Here is a 17254-nt window from a genome sequence, read left to right on the forward strand (position 1 = left end):
ATTTCAGTGTAGTTTTCTTAAAATGTGATCCTCAGGATGGAATAAAAGACTGAATGCTGTCTGACGCATGAAGAGGTCAGAGGTCCTTTTCCATTTCTGCATCTCCTAATTGTTGTTCAGTTGCTCAGTCGTGTCCAACTGTTTTTTACTCCATGGACTGCAGCATGCCAGGCTTTCCTGTCCTTTACCATCTCCTAGAGTTTACTCAAACACGTGTCCACTCAGTCAGTGATGCTATCTGACCTATCTAAAAGAAAGGGTTGATTTCCTTTAGGATTGACTGGTTTGATCTCCTTGCTGTCCCAGGGACTCTCAAGAGTCTTCTCCAGCACCACAGTTTGAAAGAGTCAGTTCTTCAGCGCTCAGCCTTCTTTATGGTCCAGCTCTCACATTGGTACACGACTTCTGGAAAAACCATAGCTTTGACTAGATGGACCTTTGTCAGCAAAGTGATGTCTCTGCTTTTTAATACGCTGGGTTTGTCATGACTTTTCTTCCAAGGAGCAAGTGTCTTTTAATTTCATGGCTGCAGTCACCACCCACAGTGATTTTGGAGCCCAAGAACATAAAGTCTGTCACTGTTTCCCCATCTATTTGCCACAAAGTGATGGGACCAGATCCCATGATTTTAGTTTTTTGAATGTTGAGTTTTAAGCCAGATTTTTCACTCTCCTCTTCCACTTTTATGAAGAGGCTCTTTAGTTTTTCTTTGCTTTCTGCTGTAAGGGTGGTATCATCTGCATATTTGAGGTTATTGATATTTCTCCTGGCAGTCTTGATTCCAGCTTGTGCTTCATCCAGTCCAACATTTCTCACGGTGTACTCTGCATAAAAGTTAAATAAGCGTGGTCCCAGTATATATCCTTGAGGTACACCTTTCCTAATTTTGAATGAAGCCCTATTGTGGGATCATTTTGCTTTAACTTAGGAAAAAAAAAAACTTGCTCATAATTCATATTGAATCTAGTACCAGCTGAATCTCTTATTTTGTCAGCTTTTAAGTTTCCCTTTCATTTTAAAATGGTTGGCTTTGTATTCATTGTGTAGTAAACATTTTAAAAATCTGCAGGTGGTTTTGTAGGGATTAGAACAAGTATCTAAAGTCTGAAGAGAGGATACTGCGAGATTCAAAAAAATCTAACACTTAATGAGTGACTGAACAATATGCTTGATACATGATATTTGTATGATCAGGTACATTATGGGTTATATTGACTTTTGTCTTGATCGAGGAGCCTGATTAAATGCCTCTGGAGAGAGATTGCCTAAGTTTAGAGACTGACTCTGCCACTTACCAGCTGTGTGAACTTGGGCAACTTAACGTTTTCACACCTGAGGCTCTTCATTGGAAGAACGTGTGTAAGAATAGTTACCCTCATAGAATCATTTTGAGGAATAGATTATTTATTATGTGTAGAATATTGAGCATAATGCCTCGTGCAAGGTAAACAAGCAATGAATGATAGTTCTTTCATCATCAGAAAACATTTTGAGGTAGAATAAATGATTATTCATTAGATGGTACCAACCTTTTGTAAATTAAGTGCTTGTTTCCCTGTTTTTTTCCTCTAAGTGGTCATGCATGACCTAAGGTATTAGTTAGAAAGGACATCAGAGATCATTTGACCCATCCCTACTTTTTTGGAAAAATTATGCTTCTCTGGAGTTCAGAGCCTGGTAGAATAGACGAAGAAAAGATAGAATAGGTAAATCACACTCTCCTGTGATAGGTATGTTAAAAGAAGTATGCATGAGGAACTTGCAAGAAACTCATATAAGTTTCTCAAGTTGTCTCCCTTCATTTTTACCTATTAATCTATCCTATACGCAGCTGCTGGGTAAATTGTCTTAAACCATAGCCTTGGGTGTCTCTCTTCTGCTCAGGATCTTTAAATTACCTCCTTCTGTGTGCAAAATAGAGTCCAGACTCTTTAATCTGGCATTCTTGGCCTGTCATTTCTATCCCCGATTTATTTTCCTAGTGTGCATGCCCCTGCTTTTTATACACCTTAACTCTCTTGATGAATCCAACTAGCTATTCTCAGCATGCTTTCTGGCTTCCGTTTAGCATTCCCATCCTAGAGGGTCTCCCCTTCTATCTGCCTGTTGAGAGACCATCTATTGCTCTTCCTCTAGCCGCAGAACTTCACATGGATTTCATCTGTGGCAGTTCTTTGTTCTAGCACCAGTGTGTGGTTTGTTTATGCAAACTTGTTCGGCCATTCGTCATTCATTTTTATAGTAATATGTATTGAAGACGGGTGGCTCGGTGGTAAAGAATCTATCTGCAAAGCAGGAGATGCAGGTTCAGTTCCTAGGTTGGGAAGACCCTTGGAGAAGGAAATGGCAACCAACTCCAGTATTTTTTGCCTGGGAAATCCTAAGGACTGAGGAGCCTGGCAGGCTACAGTCCTTAGGGTCGCGAAGAGTCAGACACAACTTAGCAATTAAACAACAAATATATTGAAGCCAGAGAGGAAGGCTACTACTATCTCTTTTTCCCCTGGGCCTGCTGCCAGTGAAATGTAAGAAAACAATTTCACTTGATCTGGGTAAGCATACACACCGGAGTTTGCAGGAAGATTGCAAGAGCAGGTGTATGAGGCTGTGGCTCGCAGTGCAGAGTGTTCTGAGAAGCCTGGGACGGAAAGGGGAATGTTGAGCCTGTAGTTGGGAGGCTGCTTTTTTTCAAGTTGCTGTGATACTCTGCAAGTAGCAGCAACCCTTGGTTACATTTCTTTGTTGTTTAGTGAAAGTGTTAGGAAATGGGGTGAGGTGGTGGTGATGGTGGTAGTGGTGATTGCGACTCAGAATATTTCACTAGTTGTAAGCCGAAATTAAGTACCAAGTTTTGTTTTTCTTTTGGGATTTCCTTTAAAAGGAAAATATCCATCTTCATGGTTCTAATGAGACATATCTCTGTGATGTTATATGGTAACGATATGTACAACAAATGCATAGTGTTTAGACTCCTGTTTTTTTAAAATTGCCTATGTCCTGGAGATTTACTGTGTCAAACTCGTATTTACTCTAAGCACTGTAAAATTGAATCTATTCCATGGTAAAGAAGACAGGTTTAAAAAAAAAAGATTGTCTAATGTTGAAATGAAGGACAAAACTTTATGGTGTATTCATTTAAATAGTTCTTATTTTGTCCCTCCTGAGGTTTGTAAACTACTCCTGTGAGATTATAAACAGTGTTTAATAATCTGGGTCATGACAGGCTGGGGTAGCTGACATGTTCTAGAGGCAAAGATATTCTTTTCTGCAGAACCACATGTGGTCGATCAGTGGAAGCTTCAGTTACAAGCACATGTCTGCTTCACATACAGCCTATTAATTTATTGTTGGGCTTTTGTATATGTACCTGAGAAATGTAAGTAGCTCACTGTGTCTTCCTCCAAGTGTATAGAGGAAGATGAGGATTTAGCATCCATTCCTGGGTGTGGTCGTTTAGTATTTGTGGTCTGACTCATTTTGCTTAGGAGTCCCATGTCAGCCCTATGAGCCTTGCTTGTCTTCCCAAGATAGAACCTTCCAAATCATTCTTCTCCCTTGGAGGTTGGATGCAGGCATATAACCTAAATTTTGTCAGAGTTGCATCCAAGAGAGCCTACACTACAGAGTGAGCGATTGAGGAAGGAGGCTCCATGTGGAATCTCCTTTCTTCCCCTGGTTCTTCCTCCTTCACCAGGAATATCTACTGTTAATAATGTGAGCTCTTCCAGATTATTATCTGTACAAACATATAAATATATATGAATATTTTACATCCAATAGGCTTTTAAAAAAATTTTGAGTTGAGCATTTTTATGTTTGTTTTTCTTGTTTTATGAATTGTCTGTTCATGCCACCTGCTTATTTATTTGCTTAGTTCAAAAACTTTTGTATTAAGGAAGCTAATTCTTATGGATCATATTCATTATATAAAGTTTGCCCCAGAGTTTTTTGATGTAAGATTTTTAATGTATATTCAAGGTTATTAGTTTTTACTTTGAACTTTATTCCTTCTTCAGAGGTCCTTTTCCTCTCTCTGTTCAACTAATTTGCTTATGGCCACACAGCTAGTCTGGTGGCTCAGACGGTAAAGAATCCCCCTGCAATGCAAAAGGCACGGGTTCGATCCCTGGGTTGGGAAGATCCTTTGGAGAAGGAAATGGCAACCCACTGCAGTGTTCTTGCCTGGAGAATTCCATGGATGGAGGAGCCTGGTGGCTACAGTGCTCGCAGTTGCGAAGAGCCGGACACAGACTGAGCCCGCACACACAGACACAGGGTGCCTTGAACAGGTGGGGCTGCTGTGTGTTTAGTTGCCTCATCTGACAAATGAGATGATTAAATCTCCCGCTTCATGGGTTGGGGATAAACGCTCTCTCAGGGACACATGTGAAGTGTTTCAAATAGAATCAGGTGCATAGTCCATGTTGGCTCAGTGATTATGACTTCAAAAGTTGATTTTTGTTCTCTAAATAAAAAAGGTAACAAATATGAACCACATTTGTAGGACTTCTCTGTAGCTCAGACAGTAAAGAATCTGCCTGCAACACAGGAGACCCGGGTTTGATCCTTGGGTCTGGAAGATCCCCTGGAGAAGGTAATGGCAACCCACTCCAGTGTTCTTCCCTGGAGAATCCCATGGACGGAGGAGCCTGGCGGGCTACAGTCCGTGGGGTCACAAAGAGTCGGATGCGACTGACACTATGCTACTACGAACCACATTTAACCTCCTGTCCCATTACCCATAGATTTATAGGCCTCTTTACCTACATGTAATCAAATCCTTTTCCCCTCTCAGAGGATAGAAAAGGATTTCTGAGCATTGATGAGCCCACCTAAGTGTTGATAACTGTAAGCACTCTGTTTAGTGGTTTCATTTTTGCCATCCTGAAAAACTCAGTTCTAAGAGTGGAGAAAGATTCATCTTGGATTTAGGGCCTTATGTAGGATAGGAGGGTAAAAGGATAAAAGGTGAGTAGAATAAAAGTTGAGCTGATGTAATACAGGACCTAGGTTAGTCAGAGAAGGATATGATGGTGGGGAGAAAAGAGACAAGGGGAGAATCATAATAAGGTCCAGAAACAGGCCTTTTGTGTAAAAGGTTGAGAGCATCACAGATTTTATGTTACTTGGATACCTAACCTATTTTCGGTCTTGGGGAAACAATCAGCAGAGGTAGGATCAAGGCTTGGACTGGTGGAGATAATTATTTTTTTTTCTAAGAACTCTTTCAGCTCTAAAATCTCCATAATTCTTTGGATCTTCTCCTCCTCCTAAAGCCCCCAATAATAGCCATACTCTTGAAGTAACCTAAGAACTCAGGTTAAAATTATGTATTTTTTCCTGCTTTAAGAATATATTTGATGGGAGGGAGTCTAAAAAGAGAGGGGATATATGTTAAAAAAAAAAAGACGCTGATATGCAGGAAAAAAAGAAAAGAAATAAGAGAGAACATTAAATAATCATACAAAAAGTTCCACGTACTTTCAAAGAGAATTCTTATTTTCAGGTATAGTTTTAATAATTCGGAAATTATAATGTATAGCCTCAGAGTGATAAAATATTATAGAATAAAAAATATATTTGATATCCAGTAATTAACCTTAAAAAGGAGGGGAAATCACAGTAATAACAATTTGATTTTTAGCTCTTTCTCATAGTTTCTTTCTTAAAGAACATTCATTCTTGCAAACTGGTACATAATATTTCAGGAAAAGGGGATGAAATTATTAAAAGATGGGTATAAAATAGCGGGTGGGCCTCTTATGTTCTTATGTAAGAGGTGTATTATGTTTTTATACTGGTCATTCAGGATTAATGAGCATGCCATTTACTTAATTTACAAATTAGTCTGGACACTTTCTACACTTAATTGTCCATTCTGTGTAAAGTTTTTGATGAGTTAGTTTGCTTAAGGGGACATTAAGCTTTCTCATTCATGTAGAATCTAGTTAGGCCTTTTGGTTCATCTCATGGGCAGAGCATAAAGTACTTGACACAATTTGATCTGACAGCTTTATAGTTATATAACATAGGACAGAAGCTTAAAAACAACAAAAAAAGAGAGAGAAGTCACTGATGTTTTTCATAGCAAGCTATATCTCTCCAAAACCTTACTAACCTTCTCTGTCTCTTTAAACCTAGGAGAACCAGCTTAAGACTAGTAATTTACACAGTCTTAAGTTAACTGCTATTTTTTAAAATAAACAATTACAAACATTTAGAGGTGAAAAGGTCCTTAGGATCATCCTGTCTAGTTGCATCACATTACCAATGAGAATACAGAAGGCTTAAGATGGTAAGTAACTTGCTTAGGGTCACGAAGCTGGCTAGTGGCAAAACTGACCTGAGCATCCTCACAGGATTCCAGTACAAGTACTCTTTCTGGTGTAATACGTGAATACAGTGTTTAATAACAAGGTGCAGTTGTGATATTTTACAGAAGTAAGTTTCCTATGACAGAGTATGATATTTGATTTTGCATATTGAGTAAAAAATAATTACATTGGAATGTCTATTTGCTTGTCTGGATTCATATTCTTCTAGCTCCACCAGTGGTGTGACATTGATCATGTCTTAATCTCTAAAGCTCCATTTCTTCATCTGTAGAATGGGGTTGATAGAAGTACCTCATTATATATTACATGCAGCATTCTCTTTAAAGTCTGGTATGTCATTTCTCAGTAAATGTTACCTGTTGCTATTACTGATTTATAATAATTTCTAGTTCTTTCATCGGAGAAGGCAATGGCACCCCACTCCAGCACTTTTGCCTGGAAAATCCCATGGACGGAGGAGCCTGGTGGGTTGCAGTCCATGGGGTCGCTAGGAGTCGGACACAACTGAGCGACTTCACTTTCACTTTTCACTTTCATGCATTGGAGAAGGAAATGGCAACCCACTCTAGTGTTCTTGCCTGGAGAATCCCAGGGACGGGGGAGCCTGGTGGGCTGCCGTCTATGGGGTCGCACAGAGTCGGACACGACTGAAACGACTTAGCAGCAGCAGTAGCAGTTCTTTCATCTTTTTAAAATACTGATCAGTGATTGTTTAGCCAATAAAGTTTAGCACTGAGAGTGACCAGTAATAAAAGTAATGGATTTAAGGACAGATTTGAAAACACAGAGATATTTTAGAAGGGGTTTATGTTTGGGCCTTGGGAATTGGGGAAATATTTTCTAATTTTTTTCATATTAAAAGCTATGATGCTATAGTTGTTTTTAAACTATATTCAAAAATAACAACTTTTAAGTTTGTTGGGAGATGCCCTGGAGGTGAAATGAGAGAGAAAATAGTGAAATGATTTCTTCTATAGTGAAGAAGAAATGCATTCATTTCAAACTAGCTTTGCTGCCACAAAAATGATCGATTTAAGGACATTTAGTCATGCTTCCCCCTGGAGAAGGAAATGGCAACCCACTTCAGTATTCTTGCCTGGAGAATGCCCATGGACAGAGGAGTGTGGAGGCTACAGTCCACGGGGTTGCAAAAGTCAGACACGACTTAGCAACTAAACCACCAGTCATGCTTCAATATCTCCAAAAAAGGTTTTAAAAAGAAATCCTTTCAATGTTAGTCACTCAGTTGTGCCTGACTGTGCAACCCCATGAACTGTAGCCTACCAGGCACATCCATCCATGGGATTTCCCAGCCAAGAATACTGGAGTGGGTTGCCATTTCCTTCTCCAGGGGATCTTCCCAGCCCAGGGATCGAACTTGGGTCTCCTGCATTACAGTCTTTACCATCTGAGCCACCAGGGAAATGAACAATATTAAAATCAAGTCAGATGCATCTGGAAATCGCCACATTTCTAGTGCTCCAACTTTAAAGGTTTTCACTATAAAATAATGAATCATAAATGTGACACACTCAGTGTTTCACTCGCTCTGGAGGATGGGTGTCAGGTCCATGCCTGGGTCTGAGATTTGCCACCCACTCTCTCTGTAACTTTGGGGAAATGATTAACATCTCCAAGGTGGTTTACTTTTCTATAAAATAAGAATATTAATTGGGTCCACCACATATCTTTGCCTCAAGGCTTGAATGAGAGTGCATGACATTCTTTTAGCACAGTTCTGACACATTCTGGCACTTAATAAAAGTTAGTTATTAAAAAAGAAAGGAAATCACATCTAACCAAATTTTTTCCCTCTGGTAATGCTCATTATGCAAATTTCAGAGTATTTACATGATTGAATTTCAGGAAAACAGAATTGTTTGATTTTGTGTTTATATAATCTTTAAAATTACAGTTAAACCCAGAAGAGATTATTTTTTGTATTATAAAACCTCAGTTTAAAAAGGTTTAAGAATAAAGGATAATAAATTTCTCTTTTTACAACTAGTCATGTTCTACTTGCCTTTGATCTGTAGCAGTGTCTTCTTAATGGTAAGCAAAAGTGTGCTGACATACTACTGGAGATTTTGGAGATATTTTAAATTGATATTCAGGTGAATATTTAAGTTATAGAAATTTGAATGCTGATTAGGAAAATGTATAATCTCATATATCAAGTTGAGGATTTCATAGGCTTTATAGTTTAGGATGAATAAATGTTTTTTAAAAGTAATCTTCAGAAGTCAACAGTGTGGTCCTTAGAAGGCCTGGTAGCTGGTCTAAACCCTTATCCTCAAAGTGTAGACCATGAGCATCAGCATTTGGGGAATGGTTAGAAGCATATAGGGATTCCTTGGTGGCTCAGACGGCAATGAATCTGCCTGCAATGCAGGAGATGCAGGTTTTATTCCTGGGCTGAGAAGATCCCCTGGAGGATGGCATGGCAACCCACTCCAGTAGTCTTGCCTGGAGAATCCCCAGGGACAGAGGAGCCTGTTGGGCTATGGTTCATGGGGTTGTAAAATTTGAAGAAAAAAAAAAAGTAATCTTCAAATATTAATTTATATTTTATCCTTTACATCATGGTTACTCTTAGCAAGTAAAAAATTTAAATATCTAATTCACACCTTGTTTTGGTAGTTAATATTTTAGAGAGTCTTTTGAGTTGGTTTAAGAGGAATACTTTCTTTAATTGACCTTGGCATGTGGGATCTTAGTTCCCCTGACCAGGGAACTAATCTGCACCCCCCTGTGGTTGTAGCATGGAGTCTTAGCCACCGGACCTCCAGGGGAAGTCCCAGGAATACTTTTATTCTTTCTTGAATTTAAGTACTTTTGAATGTTTTACTTGGTTACAAAGTTGGGATTTTGTCTACAGGAAAGCAAAAACAGTTACTGTACTAACATTCTTTTAACTAGTGTCCTCCTTATGCTTCTTTCACTTGCTCTTGACCATTTCATGTTTTTAGTTTTTGTAAGAAAAAAAATTTATTTGGTTACATCGAGTCTTAATTGCAGCATGTGGGGTCTAGTTCCCTGACCAGGAATTGAACCTGGGTCCCCTGCATTCAGAGTGTGGAGTCTTAACCATTGGATCACTAGGGAAGTCCCGTGTTGGTTAATGGTTTGACTACAGAACATACTGTGTATTTGCTTAGTTTGCTTTTTCATATTGACTTTGATAGAGATACAAAGATTTGCCAAACTAACAAATAAGCTTCCTTCAATGTAGAGCTACTGTTGTATTTTACGATCCCTTTCTAACTATAACATCTTCTTTAGATAAGCTCCTGATGGTTCTCTGTTTTTTTATTTTTTGGTTATCTCTTGAAATTCGGTTTTTATTTTCCTCCTTTTCACAAGTTGGCTGGAAGTCCTGTGGTATTGCTTTCATAAATAGTGTCACAAGTTTTTCTTTCTCCTTTTATTTAGACATTTACATTTACTAGCACATGGGTCGGAGAAGGCAATGGCACCCCACTCCAGTACTTTTGCCTGGAAAATCCCATGGACGGAGCCTGGTGGGCTGAAGTCCATGGGGTCGCTAGAGTCGGACACGACTGAGCAACTTCACTTTCACTTTTCACTTTCATGCATTGGAGAAGGAAATGGCAACCCACTCCAGTGTTCTTACCTGGAGAATCCCAGGGAAGTGGAAGCCTGGTGGGCTGCTGTCTATGGGGTCACACAGAGTCAGCCACCACTGAAGTGACTTAGCAGCAGCAGCAGCAGCAGCAGATGGGTTGAATTTAAGTGTTCTATTTCTAGGTTTTGATTTTTTAAAATTAAACATCAGCTTACTTAAAAAAATTATATATATTTACAAATTAAGGTCCCCGTCTTATGTACATCAGGTTTTAAAGTTCTTAGGACCAATATTTCAGATTATGGTTAAAAAAAAGAACTTCTTCTCATTAATATATCTTCAGAATTCATAAAAATATATTTAACTGTATGTATAACATATGTCTTTTTTGTGTTTATCTCATTTCTATTAGATATTAAGTTCTTTATCTAATGATACTTTTGTTGTATTAAAATAGATTTGAAGGTCACTTTAGAGAAAAGTAACTTATTTTTTCAGTGACTTTTCCCCTAAATTAAAAAAAAAAAAAATTGGGACTTCAGTGGCTGAGACTCTGAGTTCCCATGAGGGGGCCAGGGTTCAATCCCTGGCCAGGGAACTAGATCCCACATGCTGCAGCTAAGACCTAGCACAGCCACATAAAGAAATATTTTTTTAATGGGCAGAATTACTTTCTCATTTCAATATATTGTAAGACAGACCAGTGAAACAGTCCTACCTATTAAAAAGTCCTGGACTTCCCATTTATTGTTTCTTCTTACTGGTTATTATTATATATATGAGGGTTTGATTTCTCTATGTAATTTTATATCTTAGCATTTTACCTCATTTTCTTAATTGTTTGGAATACTTTTTCCATTGGGTTTTTTTTTTTTTTTGGTTTTTCAGTTAACTGTATTATTTGCAAACTGGGGTAGAGATAGTCTCCTTTTCCCCTAACCCAGGCACCTGTCCCCAGTTGTTACGCCTCTAATTGCTTTTTTCTTGAATTTCTTAGTTAACTAATTAACTGTTGGCTGTGCTGGGTCTTTGTCGCTTGCGTGAGCTTTCTCTAGCTGTGGCGAGCGGGGGGCTCCTCTAGTTGCCGTGCTCGGGACTCTCACTGCAGGGGCTTCTCTGGTTGTGGAGCTCGGGCTCTGCGGTGTGTGGATCTCGGTAGTTGTGGCCCGTGGGCTCTAGAGCTCAGGCTCAGTACTGCAGCATGTGGGCTTAGTCGTCCCATGGCCCGTGGAACCATCCTGGACCAGGGATTGAACCTCTGTTTCTGCATTGGCAGATGGATTCTTAACCACTAGGGAAGTCTTAATTTTCTCAACTAATTGCATTAGCAAGTACATATCATATTATTTAGTAGTTAAGTCCTTATTTTTCTTGACTTTAGTGAAAAATCTTTAGTGTCCCCCATCCCCTTTAGGTTGTTGGCTTCCTTTTTTTAACAGCTGTATTCATGAGAGATATAGTTTAGAAACTGTAAATTCTTAAAGAGATGAGAATACAAGACCATCTTACCTGCCTTCTGAGAAACCTGTATGCAGGTCAAGAAGCAACAGTTAGAACTAGACATGGAACAACGGACTGGTTCCACATTGGGAACGGAGTACATCAAGTCTGTATGTTGTCACCCTGCTTATTTAACTTCTGTGCAGAGTATGTCATGTGAAATGCCAGGCTGGATAAAGCACAAGCTGTAATCAAGATTGCTGGGAGAAACATCAATAATTTCAGATATGCAGATGACACCACCCTTATGGCAGAAAGTGAAGAGAAACTAAAGAACCTCTTGATGAAGATAACAGAGGAGAATGAAAAAGCTGGCTTAAAACTCAGCATTCAGAAAACTAAGATCATGTCATCTGGTCCCATTACTTCATGGCAATTAGATGTAGAAAAAATGGAAACAGTGACAGATTTTATTTTCTTGGGCTCCAAAATCACTGTGGATGGTGACTGCAGCCATGAAATTAAAAGACACTTGCTCCTTGGAAGAAAAGCCATGACAAACATAGACAGTGTATTAAAAAGTGGAGACATTGCTTTGACAAAGATCTGTAAAGTCAAAGCTATGGTTTTCCCAGTAGTAATGTGCAGATGTGAGAGTTGGACCATAAAGAAGGCTGAGCGCGGAAGACTTGATGCTTTTGAAGTGTTTTGGAGAAGACTCTTGAGAGTCCCTTGGACTGCAAGGAGATCAAACCAGTCAGTCCTAAAGGAGGTCAGCCCTGAATATTCAATGGAAGGACTGATGCTGAAGCTTCAATACTTTGGCCACCTGATGTGAAGAGCTGACACATTGGAAAAGACCCCGATGCTGGGAAAGATTGAGAGCAGGAGGAGAAGGGAGTGACAGAGGATGAGATGGTTGGATGACATTATCAACTTGATGGACATGAGTTTGAGCAAACTCAGAGAGATAGTGAAGGACAGGGAAGCCTGGTGTTCTGCAGTCTGTGGGGTCGCAAAGAAACAACCGAGTGACTGAACAACATTTACCTGTTACAGCTGTACTTCAGTGATTGTTTAAAAAGTAAATTTATAAGGTGGTTCAACCATCACCAAAACATATTTGTAAATGTTTCTGTGATTCTGAAAAGTTCCTGTGTCCTTTTACAGTGACTCTTACGTTGAGAGGTGTATGATGATTTATTTGTATGCATGTGTGTTTATATCCTATACCTTGTAAATATTTAGTTTTATCATTTAAGGAATTATTCATTTTTTACAATTGAAGTGGATTTACAGTATTAGTTTCAGATGTGTAAAACAGTGGTTCAGTGTTTTTATAGGTTATATTCCATTTATGATACAGTGGTAAAGAATATGCCTGCCAGTGCAGGAGATGTGAGAGACTCAGGTTCAGTCTCTGGGTCGGGCAGATCCTCTGAGGGCATGGCAATCCACTCTAGTGTTCTTGTGTGGAGAATCCCATAGACAGAGAAGCCTGGTGGGCTACAGTCCATGGGGTTAAAAAGTAGGACATGACTGAGTGTGTGCACGCATGCACATGCACACAGACACACACCCCATTTAAAGTTATAAAATAATCATACATTTCCCTGTATGGAACAGTATATCCTTGTAGCTTATTTTATACATGGGAGTTTGTACTTCTTAATTCCCTAACTCCGTCTTGTCCCTTTCTGTTTCTTCCCGCTGGTAAACACCAGCTTGTTCTCCGTATCTGTGAATTTGTTTTGTTATATTCATTTATTGTTTTATTTTTTAGATTCTGCATATAACGTGTAATATTTGTATTTCTCTGACTTAATTTAGTAAGCATATTACCTTCTAGGTCTATCCATGTTATTCTTTAAAAGAAAAAATTTCATTCTTTTTTTAATGACTGAGTAGTAGTCCATTTTTTACACACACACACACCCACCCCACATTATACACATTAAAAAAAAATCTGATCTTTTTAATCCATTCATCTGTTGATGGAAACTTAGGTTACTTCTGTACCTTAGCTATTATAAAGTGCTGCTATGAGCATTGGGAGGCATGTATCTTTTTGAGTTACTGTTTTTGTTTTCTTCAGGTGTGTACCCAGGTACTGGCTTGCAGGATCTTAGTTCCCCAACCAGAGACTGAACCCAGGCCCAGCACAGTGAACATGCTGTGTCCTAACCATTGGACCACCAGGAATTCCTTATTTTTAGCTTTTTAAGGATCCTCCATACTGTTTTCCACAGGGGCTATACCATTTTACATTCCCACCAGCAGTGTAGAAGGGTTCCCTTTTCTCCACACCTTCTCTCGCATTTGTTATTCATGTTCTTTCTGATGATGGCCATTCTTACAGATGTGAGATAATAAATTGTTGTGGTTTTGACTTGGATTTCTTTGATGATTAGCGATATTGAGCATGTTTTCATGTGCCTGTTGGTCATCTGTATATATGACTTCTTTGGAAAAATGCCTATTCAGATCTGCTTGTGTTTTAACTGGTTTGTTTTTTGACATTGAGTTGTATGAGCTGTTCATATATTTTGGGTATTAATTCCTTATTGGTCATATCATTTACAAATGCTTCCCCCTATTCAGTAGATTGTGTATTTTATTGACGATCTCCTTTGCTGTGCAAAAGCTTTTCAGTTTAATCAGGCGCCATGGGTTTATTTCTGCTTTTGTTTCCTTTGCACTTGTAGGCAGATCCGGAAGAGTATCGACGTGCTCGATGCCAAAGCGCACTCTACCTCTGTTTTCTTCTAGGACTGTTAGCGTTTCTGGTCTTAAGTTCAGGTCTTTAATCCATTTGGAGTGTATTTTTGTAAATGGTATGAAAAAACGTTTTAAATGGTGTAAGAAAAATGTTCTAATTTCATTCTTTTGCATGTAGTTGTCCAGTTTTTCCAGCACTGCTTATTGAAGAGACTGTCTTTTGTCCATTGTATATTCTTAGCTCCTTTGTCATAAATTAATTGACCAAAGGTGCATGGGCATTACTTCTTATTTCATTGGTTGGCTTTAATATGAGTGTTTAAGTTTTCTTTTTGACATACATTTAAATCAGCAGGCTCAAGTTGTAGTCTTTTTTGGCATAGTAAAAAAGAAGTCTCCTTACAATAAAATGCTGTGCTATTACAATAAAAAGTTTTCTCAGTACAGGAAGATAGCGTTTCTTTTTTTTTTGGAAAACAGTATTTCATACTCTGAAACATTTTGTCCCATGTTGTTTGTTAAAGAGGATGGCATTCCCTGTGGATATGTTGGATAATTGCAGTCATGAGGAACTCGAAAATTCTGCTGAAGATTACATGTCAGATCTGAGGTGTGGGGACCCTGAAAATCCAGAACGTTTTTCTCTTCTCAATATTACGGTAAGGCATCCTGCTGTGATTTTTATCAGTCTTTTCCACTGAGTTTATAATGAAGTTGGTATCCTTTTATTATCTTTTAAAGTGTTAACTAATCACCTTTGAAATTTTTATCAGAAGACTTTTCAGTAGAATGGATAAATATTGATTTGTTAGTACAGCAGCATGATCAAATGACTGGTTAGCCATATTTGAGCTAACCCAATTAAATCTACTTTAGATTTGGAAATTGTTTTACAAACATTTTTTATAAAAATCAGCAAAAAGAATTTAATTAAAAAATAAAAAAAAATGAGCAAAACATTACATTACACTTTTTTGTGTCACAAACCTTCCTTTTCCCAAAATATTAAAAATTTTGACTATATTTTGATAGATCGTTAAGACATAAAATTATTAGAATTCTGGTGTGAATTTGATGACAGGCAAATTGTCTAACCTCTTTAGGCCTCAGGTTTTTCTTTTGGCAAATGATGTTTATTTAATGAATTCTTAGCTTCTTCCAACATAAGTATTTTACAATTCTTTGAATGGCAATATTATGTGTAAATAGGGAATTAGCATTCCAGATTGTGAAGAATCTGACTGCAATGCAGGAGACCCGGGTTCGATCCCTGGGTTGGGAATATCCTCTGGAGAAGGGAATACCCCCTCCAGTATTCTTGCCTGGAGAATTCCATGGACACAGAAGCCTGGCAGTCTACAGTCCATGGGGTCATAAAGAGTCAGATATGACTGAGCAGTTTTCATTCATTGAAGGCAGAAAAGATTTAAAGTATTGTATATATCTCAGGGGAAAAATACCCCAGTGTCTTTTACTAGAAAATGAAATTTTTTCTCCCTCAAGTGATCTAAATAACAGATGATAAAATTTTTAAATCATTTTATAGAGCATATCATGCTTTTGTTTTTATTCAGATGCATAGCTAGAGCACAGTGATATTTATTGAAATACTTTCATTTTTCTCCCAAGTTAATAAAATTCCTGCAAAAGCAAAGTCTATCTCATTTGGTCTTTTTTTTTTTTTTTCTAGAGGCTAGAAATATCCTCTGTGAAAAGAAACTATGCAATTAGTGTTAATGTATGTTTAAACTATTGGTAGAAACATAGTGTTTTTGATATTTTCTTTACCAGCTCTTCACTAATGTTTAATCAATTGTCATTTCAGATTCCTATTAGCCTGTCAAATGTAGGCTTTGTACCTCTCTATGGTGGAGATCAGACCCAGAAAGTTCTTGCTCTTTTTGCACCTGAGGATTCACTCACAGGTCTCTATTTTGCTTAATCTTTATAAATTGAGGAATTCTTCCCCCCAAACAGTTAGAAATTTATTAAAAGATGGCTACATGAAGGGATTTGGGGGGGGAAAAAAAAACATTTGAAACTGTAAATTTAGGAAAATAATATTTCTCAGTTGGTTAGTGAGCGAAATACAGTAAGATAGTATAAATGGGGCTGCCACATTGTATTATAAAGTATGGGTATATTTAAGAGTATCCTTAATCTACAAAAGAGTAATATCGTGTACTTTAAGACTTCGATATTAACCATCATTTATTCTCTTTTAGCTGTGGCACTTTACCTTGCTGATCAGTGGTGGGCTATTGATGATATTGTGAAAACATCTGTCCCTTCTAGAGAGGGGCTTAAGCAGGTAACAAGACCCTGTCATTTTTAAAAGTGTTTCTTAAGAGACCATTTCACAATGTGTTTCCCATAAACCGGGATAGTTTTTGAAGTTACTGGGCTGTTCTCCATTTTAGCATACCTGGTGATATTATACCCTTTCATTGTTCCGCTGTTATGGTGAAACTGGCACTTAGATTGGGCTTCCTTGATTCTAATGTGAGGGTCTGAGTGTTGAGGGAGGAGGAATGAGAACCTGTGGTTTAATTGATCTGTAGTTAAGCACATCAACTTTAGGTTCTGATTTTTCCTTTTGGGTGGGAAACAGCTTATTCTCTCTGTGTGGTTGCTTAGGTTCTCTGTCTCTAGGAGAGACTGACCAGGAAACTTGCTTATGAGTAGGGCCATTTTGGGTGGTCCATTCAGTGTTCCAAACAGTGTAGTGGAGAGGAGGTCCTCAGTAGCACACTGTAAAACTTAGTCCTTTTTTCTGTCCCCGTCATCATTTTATTAGTTACTTAGAAGATGACATAGCTGGCATGCTTAGCATGCCACAGTGCTGGAAGAGAGAACTCATCTGTAAAGGCAGAATTAAGAAATAAAGAGAAGGATCTAACATGATGAAAATAAACTAGTGAAAAAGGTAAAATAACATCTATGGGTTCAAAAAATTAACTGTATATCATGAAGATCAAACTAAAACAGCAGCACATATGAAAAAGATTGGGCTTTAGTTAATTAGAAGTAAAATCAAGGAAAGAAAGAAAGCTAATAAAAACCTTAAGTTTATACAGAAAAGCCCCATTATCTTATCAATATCTTCAGTTTATATTTGTAGTAGCTGTATCCGCTGACATGGGATGTCACATCCGATGACATTAGGGATCTGAAG

The 17254-nt window shown here is 38.2% G+C and overlaps 1 protein-coding gene across 7 annotated transcripts in view; it reads left to right on the top strand.

The window, feature by feature from the left end:
* Positions 1-17254, top strand: part of FAM169A (family with sequence similarity 169 member A) — a 64790-nt gene that overhangs the window by 5215 nt on the left and 42321 nt on the right. For 4 of the 7 annotated variants that reach the window (XM_061393253.1, XM_061393251.1, XM_061393252.1 and 1 more), the window contains exons 2-4: positions 14604-14738; positions 15905-16004; positions 16305-16390. In XM_061393253.1, coding sequence (XP_061249237.1) covers positions 14607-14738; positions 15905-16004; positions 16305-16390 — 318 coding nt within the window. In that variant the 5' untranslated portion in view covers positions 14604-14606. Of the gene's footprint in view, positions 1-14603; positions 14739-15904; positions 16005-16304; positions 16391-17254 lie in introns of those variants that run through there. The other 3 variants (XM_061393255.1, XM_061393256.1, XM_061393257.1) reach the window with 2 other exon arrangements.

This window comes from Bos javanicus, chromosome 20 (genome assembly GCF_032452875.1).
Source record: "Bos javanicus breed banteng chromosome 20, ARS-OSU_banteng_1.0, whole genome shotgun sequence".
Classification (NCBI taxonomy): domain Eukaryota; kingdom Metazoa; phylum Chordata; class Mammalia; order Artiodactyla; family Bovidae; genus Bos; species Bos javanicus.